This window comes from Ochotona princeps, chromosome 8, assembly GCF_030435755.1.
Source record: "Ochotona princeps isolate mOchPri1 chromosome 8, mOchPri1.hap1, whole genome shotgun sequence".
Taxonomy (NCBI): Eukaryota; Metazoa; Chordata; class Mammalia; order Lagomorpha; family Ochotonidae; genus Ochotona; species Ochotona princeps.
Genome location: NC_080839.1, coordinates 37,213,889 through 37,236,414, shown reverse-complemented (window position 1 = coordinate 37,236,414; position 22,526 = coordinate 37,213,889). Strand labels below are relative to the sequence as shown.

The window sequence follows — 22,526 nt, the reverse complement described above, 5'->3', positions numbered from 1 at the left end:
AATAGAAGCCAATCCAGTCTTTCAATAACCAGATTGATTGTCTTTAATCATTAGCAGATAAATAATTGGTATTTTTATATGTTGTATAAATTAAATTCTTTTTTTTTTTTAAGCATGTGCAATGAGTTCTCACAGATATTTCAACTATGTCAGTTTGTGATGGTAAGTGCTTTTATTTATTTACTTTTTTGTTTATATTTGAGACCCTAGAGCCAAGAGGCAGGTAAAGGTTACTAGCTGCTGGATCACTCCCTTTAGGCTTTCAGCAGCTGAGGTTTGGCCAAGGCCGAAACCAGGAATTCCAAATTCTATCTGGACCTTTTATTTTGTTGTCAGGAATCCAATTTTTAGCCTCTACTGCTGCCTAACAGGATCTGCCTTATTTACGAAGGTGGTGTATGTGGCTGAAGTTACGAATTAAACCCATGCATTTCACTGTGGGTTACAAGAGTCTGCTAGGCCAAACGCCTGCCCTTAATTTAATTTTGAAAAATGAATCACAGAAAAAAATTACTTACAGGTATGTTTCTGTTACAGGAGAATTCTCAAAATGCTCCACTTGTACATGCAACCTTAGAAACATTGCTCAGGTTTCTAAACTGGATTCCACTGGGATATATTTTTGAGACCAAGTTGATTAGCACATTAATTTATAAGGTAAAGTGAATACATGTAAGTTATATTTATCAATGCTTAATTGTGTATATTCTTTTTAGATATAGAGTTCTTTCTCCATATTCAATGTAGTTTCTGAGGTAAGGATGTACAATAAGATCTTACTATGATTTTTGCTTGTAATTTTTCAAAATGTTGTGATTTTATTACTGCACTTCTGTAATTTCATGAATTTAGTTTATTAAATTTTTTAAACTTTTGTTTTGAAATGGCAGAGAGTTGTAGAGATAGATAACCCTGTCGAGATAGAGATACACTTCCACCTGCCCGTTCGTTCCCCAGTGGCCACTTTGGCTGGAGGTGGGCCTGACTTAAGCACTCAGGGCCCATTCCTGTGGCTTCTGAAGCATAGTATTGGGCAGCTGGATCAGAATGGGGCCTTAGCAGGAAGCTAACCTGCTATGTCATGGTGCCAGCCTCATGAATGCAGCTTAATGAACAGGTTTGGTTATGTTTGGTCACCTGTTTTGTTTTTCAGTTGAGAAGTTGGGGTGGAAGGAGAGATCATCTTCCCTCTGGTGGTTCATTCCTCAAATTCCCATAAGGGCCCAGAATATAAAAGCTTTCCATGTGGTAATTGGAACCCAATTCCAGGAATTTACCACTTCCTAGTGAAGCTGGAATCTAAGGAAGTGATAAAATCGTGACACCTAATAAGGAATGTGTACATTGTAACTTCTCAGTCATTTGGCCAATCATCTGTTCACTCTCAGTAACATTCTTGAGAATATGGGATGTTTAACATGCCACAGTTATTTGCTTTCTATAAATCTGCACAAGGAGAATTATCACATCAACAAGTACATTTTTTCTTTTTCTTTTAGTATTTATATAAAAGGACAGAGATTTCTTCTATCCGTTGGATCATTCCATAAATGACTAACAGGCAAGGACTGGGCCAGGGCAAAGCCAGCAACTTAGAACTCCATCCTGGTCTTTAACATGGTGACAAGGCCCCCCCCCCCACCACCAATACTGTGACCACTTTTAATTGTTTTATTGTGTGCAAAAGCAAAGAGTTAGGATTATAAACACAAGAAGTTTTAGCAGATATTTGTTGCCTGAATCTATCCTTTTTGTGTTAATTCTGCAAATCCTTCCAAGACAATACTTTAAATTTTTTTTAAGTGGTGGTGTTACTGCTCAATTTAAGTGTTTTTTCTTAAGTTAAAAACTATATTTAAAAGCAGAGGTAGAGGGCCCGGCGCTATGGCCTAGCAGCTAAAGTCCTCGCCTTGAACGCCCCGGGATCCCATATGGGCACCGGTTTTAATCCCGGCAGCTCCACTTCCCATCCAGCTCCCTGCTTGTGGCCTGGGAAAGCAGTTGAGGACGGCCCGATGCATTGGGCCACTGCACCCACGTGGGAGACCTGGAGAAGAGGTTCCTGGTTCCCAGCTTCGGATCGGCACAGCACCGGCCCGTTGTGGCTCACTTGGGGAGTGAATCATCGGATGGAAGATCTTCCTCTCTGTCTCTCCTCCTCTCTGTGTATCTGACTTTGTAATAAAATAAATAAATCTTTAAAAAAAAAAAGCAGAGGTAGAAATCAAGGGAGAAAGAGAAATCTTTAATCAATGGGTTTACTCCCCAGATCAGCACAATAGTCATGGGAGGGCACCCTGCAGCTGGGGACTTCTTCCAGTTAAAGTCTTTGGGTGTAAGATCCCAACCCGTTCACTTATACCCTTCCAAGCACATCAACAGAGAGATGGATCTCAAGTCAATAACCAGGACTGCCATATAAGACCCTCGTGATGACTCAGTCCATTATGCTATAAAAGTGGCCTCTGGATTTCAGTCAGTTTCATGTCCCGTATACATGAAAGTGGAACGTAATGTGTTAAGGCTTTTAGTAATTACCAAACTGCCATTCTCTGATTGCTGCCTATGCCACTTGTGTGCCTTCTCAGCAGGAGAATAAAGATGCTTTCCGTGCGTTCATTTTAATGCTAACTATTAAGAGAGAGCCAATATAGATTTGCAAAATAAGCATTTTTTACTTACCTGTTTGACACATGACACATGACTATCTGATTGTTAAATGCTTGAAATGTTAATCTTCAGTAACATGTGCTTTGTTCTATTTATTTTTTTTCTTTTTAAAAAAATAGTTCCTTAATGTTCCAATGTTTCGAAATGTCTCTCTGAAGTGCCTCACTGAGATTGCTGGTGTGAGTGTAAGCCAGTATGAGGAACAATTTGTAACACTATTTACACTGACAATGATGCAGCTAAAACAGGTAATGATGTGCAGTTTTAGTGCCTTAGAAAGTGTTGGATTCATTTTCTTATATCTCTGTGTTTGAGATAGATTGTATTGAGAATACTATATTTGTTTTATGAAAATCAGTGGTAAGCTAGGCTTTTTTTTTGTGGGAACTAAAGGTTTTAGGACAGTCATAACAATGTATTCCTATAGAATTTGTAAGCTTGAATTTACTGTGAAAATCATGCATGTCAAAAGAATATTTTTCTAACTGGCTTAATTAGGTATCTTTGAAGTGATCTAGAATGTTAATCATAAATCCTAGTTTACTCAGTGTTTGTGATCTGAGTGAAGGAATTGCATATTTTCATTTTCACTGTCACTAAGGAGGGAAAAGTCTGATAGGTAGTTTATTTGCAACATTTTTGTTTGGAGAAAAATGAAACCTAGGTCACAGGGAAATAGGCATATAATAGAGTTTGTTGGTTATTATATTAAATGCAAACTAACATTCCATTTTTAAACTTACAGATGCTTCCTTTAAATACCAATATTCGATTAGCATACTCAAATGGAAAAGATGATGAACAGAATTTTATTCAAAACCTCAGTTTGTTTCTCTGCACCTTTCTTAAGGAACATGGTCAACTTATAGAAAAAAGATTAAATCTCAGGGAAACACTCATGGAGGTAGGCCTTTTGGAATATTTGTCTCCTGAAAATGTTTTCAGTTCAAAAACAGTTCAAAGTGTGTGCTTTTTTATTTAACTTGCACTTTTTTTATCTTTAATGATTTCTTGTTTTTCTGTGCGTTATGAATGCATAATGTCAGTTCTCAAATATGGTTGACAATCTGAGTCTAGTTTTTGTTATCTACAAAGCTGTGGCTAAAAGTTTAACGAAAAATTAAATTCCTAAACAATAATTCCACATGTAACTTCCAAGGTAAAATGTCCAAAAATATTTTGTAAATAATGGAGATAATCACATAGCTTAAATGTATCCACTTAGAAGTATGTAGTTGTATCATTTTCTTCAGGTATTAATTTCTATTTCAAAACATTTTCATCCACCTTTAAAGGAGGCTTTGAAAAAAGATAATAAAGGAGGCTATGAACACATGAAGCCAGTCATAACCTCCCTTGTTTCTCTTAGTCACTGTAAACCATTCACTTGGTTTTTTGCTAGTGGACTGCCTGTTCTGTTTATTCAGTATTTTGAATAAATTAGTGACCTTTGTGTATGACTACTGTCAGTACAGTGTTTTCAAAATCTCTTAGTCTTAGATGACTAGAGTTCATTAGATGATTATTAGAATCATTAGATGATTCTTAGCTTATTAGAGTTCATATGAGCATAACATTCTGTATCTTTGTGGACATTTCCATTGTTTTATACTTTACTATCACCAAAGGCATTTTATAAACAGTATGTGTTTTTAAGAGGTTTGTGAAGTATGGCACATGGCAGAAGAGGTGTCATTCATTTAGAGTTCAGTGAACTGGGTAATGTGTTATGAAATCAGTGATAAAATGATGTGAACCATGAGTTTCCAGTGAAAGTCACAAGTGATAGGTAGTTTTAAGACTGGCTAATAAGACTTGTGTTAACATTTTGATCTTAATGTATAGGCCCTTCATTACATGTTGTTGGTATCAGAAGTAGAAGAAACAGAAATCTTTAAGATTTGTCTTGAATATTGGAATCACTTGGCGGCTGAACTCTATCGAGAGAGCCCGTTCTCTACATCTGCTTCTCCATTGCTATCAGGAAGTCAACATTTTGATGTTCCTCCAAGGAGACAATTGTATCTGCCTGTATTATCCAAGGTAAGTGCTCTTCTTGATGCTTACCCTAGTTTTCTAGTTTTAAGAGCTAAATGCAGATACTTAATGCAATCCTTGGCTAATTTGTCTAAATTAGTAATTATGCAAAAGGTTCCAAAAACGTGTGCATGAAGGATGAAAAGTAAAACCTCAAAATAGTTTTTCCCAGCATCAGCATTTTTGTTAGACATGCACATTCATTGACCTTTTACTGTTTTGCTGAATCCAAATCTCGGAGAGAAACTGTTGCCATTTTTCTTGTTCTGTTTGACATTAAAATGTGTTCGAACAATACCATTAGGTGTTTTGTAACTCATGCAGCGATGTGTTAGTTTCGTGTGTACCAGTCTTGTTTCCACACTGTATTTGTACTTTTACTATGCTAACAGCATGCAGCTAACATCTTTCTTGATTGATTTCTTATTGCGTAGGTTCGTTTATTGATGGTCAGTCGTATGGCAAAACCAGAGGAAGTATTGGTTGTAGAAAATGATCAGGGAGAAGTTGTGAGAGAATTCATGAAGGATACAGATTCCATAAATTTGTATAAGAATATGAGAGAAACATTAGGTAAGTTAGTGAGCCTGTTTATTAGGTGGATGTAAAAAGTCTGCTCATTGTGCTTTGTAATTGAGACATACAAGATTTTTTTCCTTGCAGTTTATCTTACTCATCTGGATTATGTAGATACAGAAAGAATAATGACTGAAAAGCTTCACAATCAAGTGAACGGGACAGAATGGTCATGGAAAAATTTAAATACATTGTGTTGGGCAATAGGCTCTATTAGTGGAGCAATGCATGAAGAGGATGAAAAACGATTTCTTGTTACTGTTATAAAGGTAAGCAAGGAATATGTACTGGAATCATTAGGTAACTTTTAGATAAATTACTTAAACCTGTCACATTTTACCATTTTACAGGACCTATTAGGATTATGTGAACAGAAAAGAGGGAAAGACAATAAAGCTATTATTGCATCAAATATCATGTACATAGTAGGTCAATATCCAAGGTTTTTGAGAGCTCACTGGAAATTTTTGAAGACTGTCGTTAACAAACTGTTTGAGTTCATGCATGGTAAGTCTCAATATGCTCAAATCATTTTTTTTTATTGTTATTTTTAATTTAGTAATATAAATGCATCTTTTTATCTTGTTAGAGACCCATGATGGAGTTCAAGACATGGCTTGTGATACTTTCATTAAAATAGCTCAAAAATGCCGCAGGCATTTCGTTCAGGTCCAGGTTGGAGAAGTAATGCCATTTATTGATGAAATTTTGAATAACATTAATACTATAATTTGTGATCTTCAACCTCAACAGGTATGAAAAATAGTAGGGATTTTGTAGAAAGTGACCGTAGCTTCAATAAAATATTTATTTTGTAAAATTTGTTTTTCCGGAAAGGCATCTTTTCAGAGAGAAAGATCTGCCTGCTCATTCACTCCCAAGTGGCCACAGTGGCCAGAACTGAGCCGATCCAAAGCCAGGAGCCTCTTGTGGGTTTTCCACATGGGTGCACGTTCCCATGGCTTTCAGCTATTCTCTGCTGCCTTCCCTGGCCACAAGCAGGGAGCTGGATGCGTAATGGAACAAACGGGATACAAACCAGTGCCCATAGAGGATCTGGCGAGCTAGAATTTTAGCTACTAGGTTATTGTGCGGAGCCCATACGATCATAATAGAAATAAAATCTTAACATTTACATTGATTTCAAATAATTGACTTTCGTAGGAAACAAATTTTGTAGTTGGTTTATTAGATGGCCAAATGGTGTAGTATAACTAGATTCAATGCATTTTTAAATTTTCTTTATAAGATATGTAAACTAAGGGCTTTCAACTTTTAAATAGGTTCATACGTTTTATGAAGCTGTGGGCTATATGATTGGTGCACAAACAGACCAAACAGTTCAAGAACATCTGATTGAAAAATATATGCTACTTCCTAATCAAGTGTGGGATAGTATAATCCAACAAGCAACCAAAGTAAGTTTGACATTGTTAGTTATTTGAGTTCTAATAGAGTTAAGACTATTTGCAATAATGATGTTCAGGCTTTTGAAATGCACTGTATATTCATATCCCTGGTATATAACCAGTTTTAGAAAAGATTTCTTTTTATCTGAGAAGTAGGCTTTACACAGCAGAGAGACAGACAGGTCTTCCATTCAGTTCCTAGATGGCTGGACTGTCCAGAGCTGAGATGATCTGAAACCAGGAGACATTAGCATCATCTGGATCTCATGTGGGTGCGGAGCCCTAACAACGTTGGCAGTCTTCTGCTAGTTTTTGAGGCCATAAGCAGATAAATAGACCAGAAGTAATAGTAGCTGGACATCCCATATAGGGTGCTGCCACCAGAGAGTGGAGGATTAGAGTGTACTGGCCCCATAATTTTTTAATTGATGCTTACTAGAAAGCAGAGACAGGCATACAGGCAGAAAAATTCCATGTGTGACTCACTCTGCAGCATCGAAGGCTTGGTTGACCAGGTACAGTAGAAACAGGACCTCAGTCTTCCTCCTGTGGCAGGCAATGCAGTGCGTAACTCCTGGTGCCTATTTGTGTGTGTTAGCAAACAGGGGAATCGGAATGAATGAGCCAGGACTCAAGCCTGTTATTCTGATACAAGATGCATGCAACCCATAGCAGAGTGTAATGCTCAACATTCCTTCTAAGTATTTTTAACTTTTTATATGAAAATGGCAAGCGGATGGCACTGTGGTTGACCAGACCAGTCCTCTGCCTTTGAGCAGCAGAATGCCATATGGGCATCAGTTCATGTTGTGGCTGCTACACTTCTGCAGCAGGTTATAGCTCAAGTCCTTGGGACCCTGTACTCTTTCCTTTTCTCTAAATTAGCATTTCTTATAAAAATAAATCTTAAAAAATAAACAGGGTGTTTTACTCCGTTCTTTGGTTTGATGTGGTAATAAATCTGCAAGTTTTTGCTTGTAGGACTGTAAGGTTTTGAGTCAGAATGCTATTTGTTGGGTTTCAGTTGAGGACTCACACCCATCATTGTAATGTGATGCTGTTTGTTTTTGTCTTTGCAGAATGTGGATATATTGAAAGACCCTGAAACAGTCAAACAGCTTGGTAGCATATTGAAAACAAATGTGAGAGCTTGTAAAGCTGTTGGACACCCTTTTGTAATACAGCTTGGGAGAATTTACTTAGATATGCTTAATGTATACAAGTGCCTCAGTGAAAATATTTCTGCAGCAATTCAGGCTAATGGTAGGTTATTTTGAATTTTTACAAGGTGCTGTAAATGTACAAACTTACTTACTTTCAGTTTTCTCACGTACTAGATGACTTTTTGGTTTTAAAATAGCCATAGCCATCCTTTAAACATTTTATATCCTTGGCTTTAAATTTATGGTAGTAAATGGTTTAAGTGTCGCTGGGGATTTTATTAGGCTGGTTAGAGTTTATTTTCTTGATTATGTTTCAGGTGAAATGGTTACAAAGCAACCATTGATTAGAAGTATGCGAACAGTAAAAAGAGAAACTTTGAAGTTGATATCTGGTTGGGTAAGCCGGTCCAATGATCCACAAATGGTAAGTTTTTTGTTTTTAATATAGCACCTCATTCTCCATAATGTGTTGTAGTTGTGCATTTAGTCTAATTTGAAGGCAATGTAAGTAACTGTTCCATAATTACTTTTATAGCTACTAAGCTAAGAACAAAAACAGCTCTTTAATATTTCTTTAGATCTTTTTAAGATTTATTTATTTTAATTGGAACATAAGATACACAGAGAGAAAGGTCTGTGCATTGATTCACTTCCAAAGTGGGTATAATGGCTGGAGTAGAGCCAATCCATAACCTGGAGTTTGTGTCTCCCACATGGGTACAGGGTGCCAAGGCTTTGGGATGTCCTCAACTGCTTTACCAGGCACAGGCAGGACAGGGAGCTTGATGGGAAGCAGGGCTGCTAGGACATGAACAGGCGAGCATATGGGGTCCTGGAGGATGCAAGGCAAGGACTTAGACCACTAGGCTACCACGCCAGGCCTGAATACATTAGCTAATCTTAAAAGTAAAATTTTGTATATTTTTATTTTTAATGTTTATTTGATAAGTAGAATAACAGAGGTAGTGGTTTTCTGATTTTTTTTTTTTTTTTTCAAAGCTTGTAAGTCCACAAAGCATTTGTGACTGTGCCAAGTTGACCTGGTAGTCTGTCTCTGGATGAGCACTAAAGGAAACTAACAAATGTGAAGCTTTAGTATCTTGAACCAGGCATTTCAATAAGGATGTGGGTTCTTTTTTTTTTTAAGAATTATTTATTTTTATTGGAAAGTCAGATATACAGAGAGGAGGAGAGACAGAGAGGAAGATCCTCCGTCCGATGATTCACTCCCCAAATGAGCCGCAAAGGCTGGTGCTGCGCCGATCCAAAGCCAGGAGCCAGGAGCCCGGAACCTCTTCCGGGTCTTCCACACTGGTGCAGGGGCCCAAAGACTTGGGCTGTCCTTGACTGCTTTCCCAGGTCACAAACATGGAGCTGGATGGGAAGTGGAGCTGCCAGGATTAGACCTGGCGCCCATATGGGATCCTGGCACGTTCAAGGCGAGGACTTTAGCCTCTAGGCCATAGCGCCGGGCCCGGGATGGGGTTCTTGAAGCTACATTACTGACCTTCTGAACTTTTCATCCATATTGGGGCTTCTGTGTTGATATTGAGGACTAATCCTCTGCCTGGGTTGCTGGAATCCCATATTGGTGCTGGTTTGTGTCCTGATGCAGCTCCCTTTTATAACCTGAGAAAACTTTGGAGTATGGCTGAAATCCACGGGACTCTGTACCCAGTTGAGATCTAGGAGCTCCTTGGTTTGGAGTGACCCAGCTCTGCCGTTGCAGCCATTTGGATAGTGAAGTAGGTCATGAAAGATCTTTTCTCTCTTCTCTGTATAATCTGCCTTTCCAATAAAATTAAATAGCTTTGCTTGTTTCTTTAAGACTTCATTTTTTTTTCTTTTTTTTTTTTTTGGAAAGGCAGATTTACATAGAGAAAGAGGTCTTTCACCTGCTGGTTCTCTCCCAAAATGGCTTTCCTAGACCATAAGCACAGAACTTTATGGGAGATGTAGTTGTGGGACATAAATCAACATGCGTGTGGGATGCTGGTGCTTGCTCGTGGGGCATTAGCTGTTTAATCCTTTGACTAGTCCCCAAAATAAGTAAATCTTTAACATTTTTTTAATTTATATTGAAATAGAAAGACCTTTAATTCACTGGTTCACTGCCAAACTGTTTGGAATGTGGAAACAGAGGGTGTGAAACTCATTGTTAGCAGGGATACAATTATTTCTGTTATCTTATGCTTTAGGTAAATTTGAATTAGATACCTGAATACCTTGTGGCATTTCAGCTTCCCAAGTTGGGTCTTAATTCTCAGACCGAATACATACCCTAAACTTTTCATAGTGCTTCTTGATTAGGAAATGTTTTTTAGGGGGCCCAATACTATGGCATAGCACCTAAAATCCTTACCTTGCATGTGCCAGGATCCCATGTAGGTGCTAGTTCTAGTCCTGGCAGCCCCACTTCTCATCCAGCTCCTTGCTTGTGGCCTGCGAAAGTCAAGGACGGCCCAAAGCCTTGGCACCCTGCACCCGTGTGGGAGACCTGGAGGAGGCTCTTGGCTTTGGATCAGTTTAGCTCGGGCTATTGTGGCTGCTTGGGAAGTGAATCAGTGGACAGAAGATCTTCCTCTCTGTCTCTCTTCTCTGTATATCTATCTGACTTTCCAATTAAACTAAAATAGGGCCCGGCGCCATGGCCTAACCGCTAAAGTCCTCGCTTTGAACAAGCAGGGATCCCATATGGGCGCCGGTTCTAATCCTGGCAGTTCCAATTCCCATCCAGCTCCCTGCTTGTGACCTGGGAAAGCAGTCAAGGACGGCCCAAAGCTTTGGCATCCTGTACCTGCGCGGAGACCCGGAAGAGGTTCCGGGTTCCCAGCTTCGGATCGGTGCAGCACCAGCCGTTGTGGCTCACTTGAGGAGAGAATCATCGGACAGAAGATCTTCCTCTCTGTCTCTCCTCTCTGTATATCTGACTTTGTAATAAAAATAAATAAAATTTTAAAAAAAAACTAAAATAAATCGAAAATCAAGATGGGATGATTTGAAGGAATTTTCAAGTTTTTTGAATCCATGGTGGGTTGCCCAAATATTAAGGAAAACATAAGGAAGCAGGTAAGTCTGTTGATGTTTTAGTGACTGGATTCAAAGATTTATGTTAAAAAACCAGTGTGTTTTGTAGGGAGTGTCAGTGTTACTAGTTGAAATGAGAGTTGGTTCTAGTTTTCCGGACACCAAGTGGCTAGTGTTACTGTTGATCACTCCTTTAGCAAGATGGGGATTATATTCTTCATATATCTTTATAAAACAAAGTGTTTTGTTTGTTAAACTATTCATGTATTTGAAACTCGAGTTAAGGAGTGATCTGATACTTGGTCATTTGGTTCTCAGAATAGCCAAAGCAGGAGCTTCATGCCGGTCTCCTATGTGAGCCCAAGTGCTTGGGTTGTCTCCTGCTTTTGCAGCTGTAGATGGTGGTGGCTAGATCAGAAACCAAGCAGCCAGGATGGTGCTCAGATATGATATATTGTCATTGCAGGCAATGGCTTGACCTTATGTGCCAGAACAGTGACCCATTGATGGTTATTACAGAGAGGGAAAGAAGGGGAAAGTATCGGGAAACTGAGAGGTCAGGTGTCTGCTAACACTCCACAAATGGCTGCAGTGGCTGATCCTGAGCTGTCTTAAAACTTAGGGCCTTTCACATGGGTCAGGGCCCAAGGACTTCGGCCATCCTCTGTTGCCTTCCCAGCTACATGAGCAGGAGTTGGATGAGAAGTTGAGAAGCTGCCTATAAGGTTGCCAGCATTATGACTACACCATTCAGCCCCTATTGCCAATTTTTATAGATAGTTAGAACTCTAAGAATAACTTGGTGATAGTCAAGTAACCAGATTAAACCTTTTTCTTCCCCAATAGGTAGCTGAAAATTTTGTCCCTCCTTTGTTGGATGCAGTTCTGATTGATTATCAAAGGAATGTCCCAGCTGCTAGAGAACCAGAAGTACTTAGTACAATGGCTATTATTGTCAACAAGTTAGGGGGACATATAACAGCTGAAATACCTCAAATATTTGATGCTGTTTTTGAATGCACATTGAATATGATAAATAAGGTATGTAATATTAACTTAATTTTATAGTGAAAAGTGCTACTGGATATTCTTAATTGTAAAGGTTCATTTTTATCTGAGATTTATAATCTTAATTCCCTAGAGTATTTAAGCTTCTAGATCAGGAAAGGATTTCATTATATTTTAACCATTTGCTACACAAACTTTTTGAAGCGATGAATATAGAAGAGATTAACAACCATACCTAGCATGTGTTAAACTGGAACATTGTAGTCTTTCTCTTTTTTTAAGGATTTAATTTTGTGATAGATTTAAATAAATTCAAAGAAAGTATTTCGTTTTCCAGTTCTAAAACAAATATAAGAAATTGATAAGAAATTGAAAATAACATGGTGATGATATGTGTACCAGTTTACATATTTGCTTAATTTTTTGTAGTGATCACAAAGTTAAAGAAGAGTCTCTTTTGGTGCTATTTATGCGATTTCTGATGCTTTTATTAGTGAGGTGACTTTGAACTTGATAACTAAAGGGTGTAACGGGTGGTTACTTTATGAGATTCAGTATAATGTAAGAGAACAACTGTAAACATAATGGATTCTTCTTTTAAGGTTTGTTTATTTCTTCCCATTTCACATAGCTAAGGTAATGAGATGTTTTGTTCCCATTGTTTATTTTTAGGACTTTGAGGAATATCCTGAACATAGAACAAACTTTTTCTTACTACTTCAGGCTGTCAATTCTCATTGTTTCCCAGCATTCCTGGCTATTCCACCTGCACAGTTTAAGCTTGTTTTGGATTCCATTATTTGGGCTTTCAAACATACTATGAGGAATGTCGCAGATACAGGTAAATAAATAGCAAATATTTTCCTATTATTCATCTACTTGCTACTGTTTTATATGGCTGCAACGGCCAGCTAGGAGCGTCCAGGTTTCAATCTGGGTAACAGGGTTCTAGGCTTTTGAGCTTTTACTTCTTCTAGACTCTTTGCAGGATGCTGTATCAGAATTGCTTGAGCTAGCCATCAGACGAGAGGCTAGCTTAACTCACCATGCCACTATGTTTCATTCCTTGCCATTTTTATTTTGCTGTTGTTTAATTAATTGTAGTCGATAAATACTGTAATGTGATTCACCTGATTTTTTCCAGAAATAAAGGGTTTACATTGGCACACTAAGTCTTAAAATAATTACCATCCTATTCAATAAACAGAAGATCTCTTTTATTCGAACATCTCCAGACTACATGAACTACCAACCCATTTATCGCTTGATAGTTCTGTTCTTGGATCATTGCATTCATCCTGTTTATTGAACCATTTATTTAATAATGGCTACAAAGTATAGCAGTCTTAATGGTGGTAACTACAGGGTTTTGGTATTATTTGTATCAGCCGCTAGGATCCTTGGAAATTCTCATTTAGAGGATTGAGTTGGATTCCAGCTTTGTTAGCTATTGTTTTTCTCGATTTCTTTATTTATTTGGAAAGCAGAATTAAAGGGTTCAGATGAGATATAAGGTCTTCCATCTACTCATTCATTTCCCCAGTGGTCACGGTGGCTAGAGCTGAAAGCTGGGTATGTCAGATAGCTACAGGGACCTAAGCTCTTGCACCTTACTCTGCTTTGCCAGGCATATTGCCAAAGAACTGAATCAGAAGCGTTGCAACCATATTCGATGTTGGCACTACCAGTGATGACTTTACCTGCCACAACACTGTGTTGGCCCGCTTTAGCTACTCCCTTTTTTTTTTGTTTCTTTTTCTTAATGAATTTTTTTATTAGGCAGAGATTTTTTTTTAAAGGTTTATTTCTTTTTATTACAAAGTCAGATATACAGAGAGGAGGAGAGACAGAGAGGAAGATCTTTCATCCGATGATTCACTCCCCAAGCGGCAGAAACGGCTGGAGCTGTACCGATCCGAAGCCAGGAGCTAGGAGCTCTTACACGTCTCCCATGCGGGTGCAGGGTCCCAAAGTCTGAGCCATCCTCCACTGCTTTCCCAGGCCACAAACAGGGAGCTGGATGGGAAGTGGAGCTGCCGGGATTAGAACCAGCGCCCATATGGGATCCTGGCGCTTTCAAGGCGAGGACTTTAAGCACTATGCTATCATGCCGGACCCCGAAGAAGGAATATTATGACGTAAGACAGTTATGACAGTGGTTTCTATATTGAATAATTAGTTAGAATGAGTGGAATAAAAGGGATTTTAGTCTAGGATCAAATGATTTGAATTTAATGTTACTCATATAAGATGTCAGAAATTGAGGTTAGGGAAGATATTATGTCCACCTGCTTTAATGAATGAATGTAAAGTATATTACTTGAAGAAATTCAATTCTATAGCTGCTAGGTAGGAAATTTGTAAATTGTTGTCAGTATTTCCTTAAGTGTACATAGCAGAAGTTCAAATAAAATAAGTGTGTGCTAATGGGAAAATCATAATTCAGTATAGAATTATCTTGAAGGTAAATTTTCATATTAGCTTTACAGAAATGAAGGTGACCTAGATGAGCAATAAATTAGTATTTTTGGTTAGGATACCTGTTAAAACCACTGTTTTGGGCCCAATGCGGTAGCCTAGTGGCTAACATCTTCGCCTTGCATGTGCCGTGGTTCAATTTGGGTGCCGGTTCTAATCCTGGAGGCCCTGCTTCCCATCCCACTCCATGCTTGTGGCCTGGGAAAGCAGTTGAGGATGACCTGAGGCTTTGGGACCCTGCACCCGTGTGGGAGACCCAGAAGAAGCTCCTGGCTCCTTGCTTCGGATCGCCACAGCACCGGCCATTGCCAACGTTCACTTGGAGAGTGAATAAGTGGATGGAAGGTCTTTTTCGCTGTCTCTGCGCCTCTCTATATCTGACCTCCCTCCCTAATATTAAATCTTTTTTTTTTTTTAAAGCCACTGATTTTTGACACCAGGTTCCAGGCTGGATTCCAGTTTTGCCCCAACTGTTTCACTTTTCTTTTTACTCTAATGGGTTAGGAAAAGCAAAAAGGAGTGACCGATGTACGTGGTCCCTGTTAACCTACGTGAGTGGCTAGGATGAGGCTCATGGCATTGGCCTCGCTCTACCCTGGCCATTTGGCCAGAGGAACGTTTCAGGAGAACCAGCAGATGGAATAAATCTTATCCAACCACCTGAACCCCACAACTTTCAAATAAACAAATACATTTTAAGAAAAATAATAGGTACAGTAGCTCCAATCTCAGCCTCATCTTCTGTAAAAACCTGCATATGCAATGAAAATGTTAGCTAACGGTAGGCAAAATTAGCTACAAGTTTACTTTTAAGAAAAAGTATATGAAAGTCAAAGATACAGATATGTACTTCTCCTTTTTTTAATTATATTGTTGACTATCTTTACATAGTGAATTAAGGTAAAAAGGTTCAGGTGCTATAGGGAGGTGGGTAAGACTATTATTTCCATATTGTTTCCTTCTTGTATCTGAGGTAAAGGGGGACATTGAGGGAGAAGCCCCACCCTGTTTTCCACCCACCCCAACCGGATGTGGGGCATGCTCTGAGATACTTGCTCAAGTGGCTTTAATAGTTCACCAGTTATGAATCACTGCTAGTCTCGCCACTCCAAGCACGATTGAGGCGTTGAAGAATCCACTGATTGACATAGTCCATTTGCCCAGTATTTTGCTGCCAGCATACAGCTGAGGTGGCTGATTGACTTGTTCTGTCCTCTGTCTTTTCTTGGTTAGGGTTCTGAGTCCAGCATTTCGATTGGGGAGATCCCCCAAAAAACTTTGAGTTATTCCCAAACCAGATTCTTGTATGTACTAGCAAGTACAGGGCCCGGCACAGTCCATCGGCACGATCAGCTGGTGGTTGCAATTGCTGGGTCGGTTCTGTTTCCAGGCCTGTCTTCTTCCAGTGGAACCAGTGGGTGTTGCAGTCCAGCCCGGTTCTGCCCAGCACACACTCAGCCCTCACAGCAACCATTGGAAGCTGCATCCTAGTTGGAGTGACCCACAATAACCCAACCCCCACCAGGCCTACCCCCTACCCTGGTTTGCCAGCATGTGCAGCAGACTAGTCCAGTCTGTCCCATATCCCATTTGGCTCTGGTACATGTCAATGGGTATTGACGCTTAGTTCCATCTAATCAGTTCAACTCTCCAGCCCTCACGGATGTTGTTGAGTGCTTCTCTGTCTAGCCACCCCACCCCCGTCCTAGTTTTCATGCCGTCCCGTGGGATTGGTAACCCAAGAGGGGAGAAGCCCACTATATCCCTCCCGGGTCTCTCTGAATCCCGGTTTATGCACTCTTCAGGTGGTTCTGTGGTTTGACTTGACAAAATTAGCCCCCAGTGCCAGCTTCTGCCAGCTGATGCTGTGGCTAAGCCCAAACAACCCTTACCCACTCTAATTTATGCTTGCACCAGCAGGAATAATCAGCCCAGCCTGACTTTTCCCTGATCTAGTCCACATGCGGCACACAGGTGTTGGTCTGTCCTCATCCCAGCCCACGCTCTCCAGTGGGAGTAGCTGTCTGGCAAGTGGACCACCCCCTTAATCCCACTGCCGGCTCTGCCCCCTCTCTTCCTGGTTCTCACGTGTGCTGGTTGGGTGCTGCAGTCACATCCAGTACAGGCAACCTCACCCTGGCATTCCATATTGTGCACTGGTTTTTGTTGCAACCAAACCTGGCTCAACTCACACTCTGTTCTGGTGTTCAGATTTGCCAGTGGATGGCATGAACTGATTCAGCCTGGTCTGCCCCCGACCCATGCCAAATGTATGCCAGTGAGAAACTTTCCATGGCCTATTCTGGGCTGTTTCCTATCATGCTTCTTGTGCTTACCTGCAGGGACTATGTCCTGCCAAAGGAGTTGCCTAGGCTCCTCCATCATAACCCCTCCCAGTGCCAGATTTTGCGCATACCAGGGGGTCTATGAGCCAGCCCTACTCAGTTTACCTCCTGTCCTAGCAGGAACAGTGGCTTTTCTTGGCTGGATTTCAACCCATTCTGGTTCTTGTTGTTGGATGTTTCAGCCCAGCCACAGCTCGTCCATACCCACATACACCACATATGGCTCAGTAGGGGCTGAGACCTAGCCTAGTCTGTCCCACAACTGTTTCCTAGTGGAACGCAGCCCCCATTCCAGCACCCCTTGGTGGGAACCTCAACCCAGTTAGGGTGTCCCCTTGGTGGGAACCTCAACCCAGTTAGGGTGTCCCCTTAGCTCCCCAACTGGGCCTGTTCCCAGCCATAGATCACACGCATGCCAGTGGTTGTTCTGACTCAACTTGGTTCAGTCCCTCACTTGTCCTGGCCTCTGCCTTAGACACCGTGGCTTAGTGTCCTTGACTGGCGTAGAGCAATAGGTACAAGAGCCAAGCTCGGCATGACCTGTGCTCCATCCTGGCTTCTAGTTTAGCTTGTAGGCTAAGGTTTGCTCAGTCCTTCCCAGTACATCCTGTTCCATTACCAGTTTGCACATTAGCCAACTGTTGGAGCTACAGATATGTACTTCTGCATCTCTTGTCCCCCGTTAGCTAGTCTTTTTTTCTCAATGATACATTTGTTTTTATTAGGCAGAAATTTATCTACAACCCTGAGCATCTATCAAGTTCTGCGTGGCTTTCATAAGCAAAGATGACAGCCATTTGATACATCCTTAGAAAGCAGGGTGGTCTACAATACAGATGTCCACAATGGCTAAAGCTGAGCCAGTCTGGCGTCGGCAGCTCAGGGACGTGAAGCATCCCCCACTGTTTGGCAATAAACAGCTGCATATGACATAGCCGCCAGGACAAGAAGCAGTGTCCTTATGTCATGCCAGTGTTTGTATGCAGAAGGTTAGCTTGCAGTGCCACTGCAATGGCCCCTTTCAGCCAGTTTTGTTTTTTTTTTCTTAACTTTTTTATAGAGAGAAGGAGAAGCAGAGAAAGATCTCCTGTGTGCTGGTTCGCTCTCTCAGCAGCCACAACAGCCTGAGCTAAGCCAATCAGGAGCTTCCTCCGGGTCTCCAACATGGGTGCAGGGTCCTAGGCCATAAGGAAGAAACTGGATGGGAAGTGGAGCAGCTGGGATATATGGATTCCTGGCACATATAAGGCGAGCATTTAGCCACTAGGCTATTGTGTTGGCCCCTGTTAGTTTTTAAAAGCTTTTCGCATGGTAGATAGTTGGAATGTATTTTCTGGTATTTTCTTTGGAAGCAAAGTAATGTAAAATTTCCATCCCAGATTTATTTGGAAGAGCAAAATAGATTGTCAGGAGAGTGGGAATGGGTTTTCCATCTACTGGTGAAGTTCGCAAATGACCACTGGAGCTAGGCGCTGTGTCCTGGTCAGCAAGTCAGTTGTTCTTGGGTTCTTCAGAAACTTAGGTCATCATTTCAAAGGGAGAACTGGGAATTTTGGCAGTAAGGTATGGGAAAACAGCATTACAAGTCACACTCAACTTCCACAATACTTGCGTTAGATGAAATCTTAAGTTTTCTCCCCAGAAAAAGTTAATGCAGGCAAAGATTGAGTTATTGGTTTGCAAGCTGGTTTCTTAGGGACAATTCTTGCAGAATCTTATCTCATTGTATTTGCATTGGGTTGTCAAGAAATGTGGTATTTGTTTCTCTTCAATTTTAACAGAATCCCCCTTGTTCTGTTGGAACACTTTCAAATGAGTGTCTCTTGTTTTACGATTTACTTGCTTTGGGCCAGGTGCGATAGCGTAGTGTTTAAGGACCTCACCTTGAAGGTGCCAGGATCCCATATGGGCACTGTTTCTAATCCTGGCGGCCCTACTTCCCATGCAGCTCCCTGCTTGTGGCCTGGGAATGCAGTTGAGGACGGCCCAAGACTTTGGGACCCTGCACCCATGTAGGAGACTTGGAGGAAGCTCCTGGCTTCAGGTCGGCGCAGCACTGGCCGTTGCAGTCACCTGGGAAATGAATGATCGGATGGAAGATCCTCTCTATCTCTCCTCCTCTCTGTATATCTGACTTTGTAATGAAAATAAATAAATCTTAAAAAAAAAAACAATAAAATGATTTACTTGTTTTTATTAAAATTCAGAAAATACAAGAGAGGAGAGACTGAGGAAGTTCTCCATCTGCTGATTTACTCTCTAAGTGGCCACATCAGCCAAAGCTGAGTTGATCTGAAGCCAGGAGGCAGGAGCTTGGAGCCTCTTCTGGGTCTCATGCGGCGCAGGGTTCCAAGGCTTTGGGTCATCCCCAGCTGCTTTCCCAGGCCACAACCAGGAAGCTGGAAGGGAAGCAGAGCTGTCTGAATTAGAACTGGCGCGCATAAGGCGAGGACTTTTGCTGCTAGACTACTGCACTGGCCCCTCAAATGAATATCTTAACCACATTAGATCCTGCTAAGACATGTTGTAATAGGTTGTCATGTTTTTTTGTTTGTTTGTTTGTTTTGCAACGAAACTCTGAAATTATTGTACAGTTTTCATAATACACATTCTGTGTCCTAAAAGCAGTTTAAGTAAGTTTTCTTGAACCATGTCAGCAGAGTTGAACCTATGGCAAGAGTGTCTTAAGTTTAAAGGGGGGGATATCATAATTACTCATGCTCACAAAAAAGATTATTCCTTTTACTTACCTGGTTGTTTTTCCTCTGTATCTCTGCAAGTAATCTGATGAGAATGAATATTGTGGTAACAGGCATTTATGTTTAAGTAACAATTTGTCTGTGTAAGATAAATTTCTTTGTTGAATGGATGTGAATTTTAGTTAAGCTTTTTAGAAACAGCATTAAACCATAGGTATAAGCAAACCAGTATTGATTGTAGTTTTACTTCTCTACTGATTCAAGGTAAGTTAAATGAGTAGTTACCAGTCATAAGAAACAGGAAAAGAGGTTTTTAAGCCGCTAGAAATATTTCATGGCCTGTATTTAATACATATTGGTCGTCTATATCTTTCAGGGTTACAAATCCTTTTTACACTTTTACAAAATGTTGCACAAGAGGAAGCGGCGGCTCAGAGTTTCTATCAAACTTACTTTTGTGACATACTTCAACATATCTTCTCTGTTGTGACGGACACCTCTCATACTGCTGGTAAGAGTTTCAAGAAATTGAAATATTACTGTTCCTGTTGTGATATAAGCATTATCAACCATAAGAAATATTAATAATTGCTTTCTTATCAACAGGTTTAACAATGCATGCATCAATTCTTGCATATATGTTTAATTTGGTTGAAGAAGGAAAAATAAGTACACCACTAAATCCTGGAAACCCAGTTAACAACCAGATGTTTATTCAGGAATATGTGGCTAATCTTCTTAAATCTGCATTCCCTCATTTACAAGAGTAAACAAGTTTTTCATATACTATTTTAAATTGTTAAAATTATCTTTTCAAAGTAAACAGAGGTGATTGTTTAATCATTGTGTTTTTGCTTCTAGTGCTCAAGTGAAATTGTTTGTGACTGGACTTTTCAGTTTAAATCAGGATATCCCTGCTTTCAAGGAACATCTAAGGGATTTTCTAGTACAGATAAAGGTATGTATTTATTTTCTGTTACACAAATGTTCAGCTAGATAACATTAACGAATTGTCACATGAGAGAATGAGTCACCTAATTTGTAATACAAAGTGAATAGATAATTAAAATACTGTACATTCTTATAGATGAACTCAGATTCTTTACAGAATCAAAAGATTCATACATTGGGCCACTACCATCTGCGATGCCGGCATCCCAGATGGTCACAGATGGTATTTTAGTTTGTAGTAACATAATTCAGGCCCCAACGATCTTAAAAGTGAGGTGCAAAATTAAGAATGTGATGCTGATGAGAAGCCATCTAAACTCTAAGTTACTGTGTCCTCCCTGGAATTATTTTTTAAAAACAAGATAATTCCTTTATATGAAAGAGGATTGATATCTTTTATTTCCTGGTACATTCCTCAGATTGAGTTTGGCAGGAGGTTTGTGTGCATCTCCCATATGGGTGCCTGGGCACAGGTACTCAGACCAAGTTTTGCTTTTCTAGGCACAAAAAACTAGAGCAGATGTCCAGCAGCTTGGGCTGAAAGCCACCTAGGTGGTGGCTTAGGCAATTATGCTACAATGTCAGCCCTAAGAATTTCCTTTTTCTAAAGGCAGGTTAAAGTTTATTTAGTTGACATTTTGACTATCTATCCACAGGAGTTTGCCGGTGAAGACACATCTGATCTGTTTTTGGAAGAAAGAGAAACAGCCCTACGACAGGCTCAGGAAGAGAAACATAAACTTCAGATGTCTGTCCCTGGCATCCTTAATCCACACGAAATTCCAGAAGAAATGTGTGATTAAAATCTGAAATCGTGCTGTTTTTCTTTATCTTTTTTTTTCCCCTTCTGCTGCAACTCTTGTTGGCAGTATAAAACAGCATCTGGATATTTGTTGACCAAAATGATGCTAATTTGTAAATTAAAATGTCACCTAGTGGCCCTTTTTCTTATGTGTTTTTTGTATAAGAAATTTTCTGTGAAATATCCTTCCATTGTTCAAGCTTTTGTTTTGGTCATCTTTAGTTTGCATGAAGTTCCAAATTAAGGCATTTTTAAAGATTTTACTTCATGCCCATTTTGTGGCTGGGTTGGGGGGAGGAGGCAAATTTAGGCAAATTCAGTTTGAGGATACACTTGTAAATTCTGATGCAAAATTATACAATTTTTCCTGTAAACAATACCAATTTTTAATTAGGGAACATTTTCTTTCTAGCCTGTATTTCAGCCTAGAAGAAAAGTGAGTAAACAAATTGCGTTGTTAAAGGATTATAGTGCTGCATTGTCTGAAGCTAGCACCTCTTGGACTGAATCGTTTGTCTAGACTACGTGTACTACAAGTCTGTATGGCAAGTCTGCAGCAAGATCATGTGCATATCATCCCATTGTAAAGCGACTTAAAAGTATGGGAACACAGTTAGTTATTTTTACACAGTTCTTTTGTTTTTGTGTGTGTGTGCTGTCGCTTGTCGACAACAGCTTTTTGTTTTCCTCAATGAGGAGTGTTGCTCATTTGTGAGCCTTCATTAACTCGAAGTGAAATGGTTAAAAATATTTATCCTGTTAGAATAGCCTGCATCTTTTTAACAACTCATTAAAAAACAAACAAAACAAAATTCTGGCTTTTGAGATGACTTATACTAATTTACATTGTTTACCAGGCTGTAGTGCTTTCAGAACACTACTTAAAACGTGAAATAAACTTGGTTTACATTTATTTTTCCTTTATTGGCTCAAAGATTATTCCTGTATTAATCAAAATGGTTGTGTTTAAGCATCCAAGTAACATTTTAAAATTATCCTTGATATCTGACCTAAAGTGTGAGTACTAAGGTAAGGGACTGTGGGTTTGTAAATGATTACTTCTGATAGTTTCTGTTCCCTAGAAACCTGATCCCTACTCTGACGCTTTGACTCACTTTACCTTTATTTGGGATTAGGGCTTGTCTGACTCTCATTAAGGTCTACATGTAACAGTAAAACTACCTTTAAAATGTGAGCATGAGTATAAAAAACTGATTGCAGATAAGTGAGCTTTTTAGTTTATCACTTGCTATTTGCCAAAATTAGATTAGCTAGATAACTGATTCTCAACATGGTACTCTGATTATGCCTTTACGTTGATAGGATACACACAACTGGCTCATTCCGCAAGTGACTACAAT

The 22,526-nt window shown here is 39.8% G+C and overlaps 1 protein-coding gene across 3 annotated transcripts in view; it reads left to right on the top strand.

Moving 5' to 3' along the window:
• Nucleotides 1-22,078, top strand: part of XPO1 (exportin 1) — a 46,746-nt gene extending 24,668 nt beyond the window's left edge. For all 3 annotated transcript variants that reach the window (XM_058667858.1, XM_058667860.1, XM_058667859.1), the window contains 18 exons: nucleotides 114-162; nucleotides 538-657; nucleotides 2,790-2,918; nucleotides 3,416-3,574; nucleotides 4,516-4,713; nucleotides 5,142-5,280; nucleotides 5,371-5,552; nucleotides 5,634-5,790; nucleotides 5,873-6,036; nucleotides 6,567-6,701; nucleotides 7,772-7,955; nucleotides 8,173-8,279; nucleotides 11,729-11,923; nucleotides 12,563-12,731; nucleotides 19,789-19,923; nucleotides 20,019-20,178; nucleotides 20,274-20,370; nucleotides 21,020-22,078. In XM_058667858.1, the coding sequence (XP_058523841.1) occupies nucleotides 114-162; nucleotides 538-657; nucleotides 2,790-2,918; nucleotides 3,416-3,574; nucleotides 4,516-4,713; nucleotides 5,142-5,280; nucleotides 5,371-5,552; nucleotides 5,634-5,790; nucleotides 5,873-6,036; nucleotides 6,567-6,701; nucleotides 7,772-7,955; nucleotides 8,173-8,279; nucleotides 11,729-11,923; nucleotides 12,563-12,731; nucleotides 19,789-19,923; nucleotides 20,019-20,178; nucleotides 20,274-20,370; nucleotides 21,020-21,166 (2,626 nt within the window). In that variant the 3' untranslated portion in view covers nucleotides 21,167-22,078. The remainder of the gene's footprint in view (nucleotides 1-113; nucleotides 163-537; nucleotides 658-2,789; nucleotides 2,919-3,415; nucleotides 3,575-4,515; nucleotides 4,714-5,141; nucleotides 5,281-5,370; nucleotides 5,553-5,633; nucleotides 5,791-5,872; nucleotides 6,037-6,566; nucleotides 6,702-7,771; nucleotides 7,956-8,172; nucleotides 8,280-11,728; nucleotides 11,924-12,562; nucleotides 12,732-19,788; nucleotides 19,924-20,018; nucleotides 20,179-20,273; nucleotides 20,371-21,019) is intronic.
• The last annotated feature ends 448 nt before the right edge of the window (nucleotides 22,079-22,526 follow it).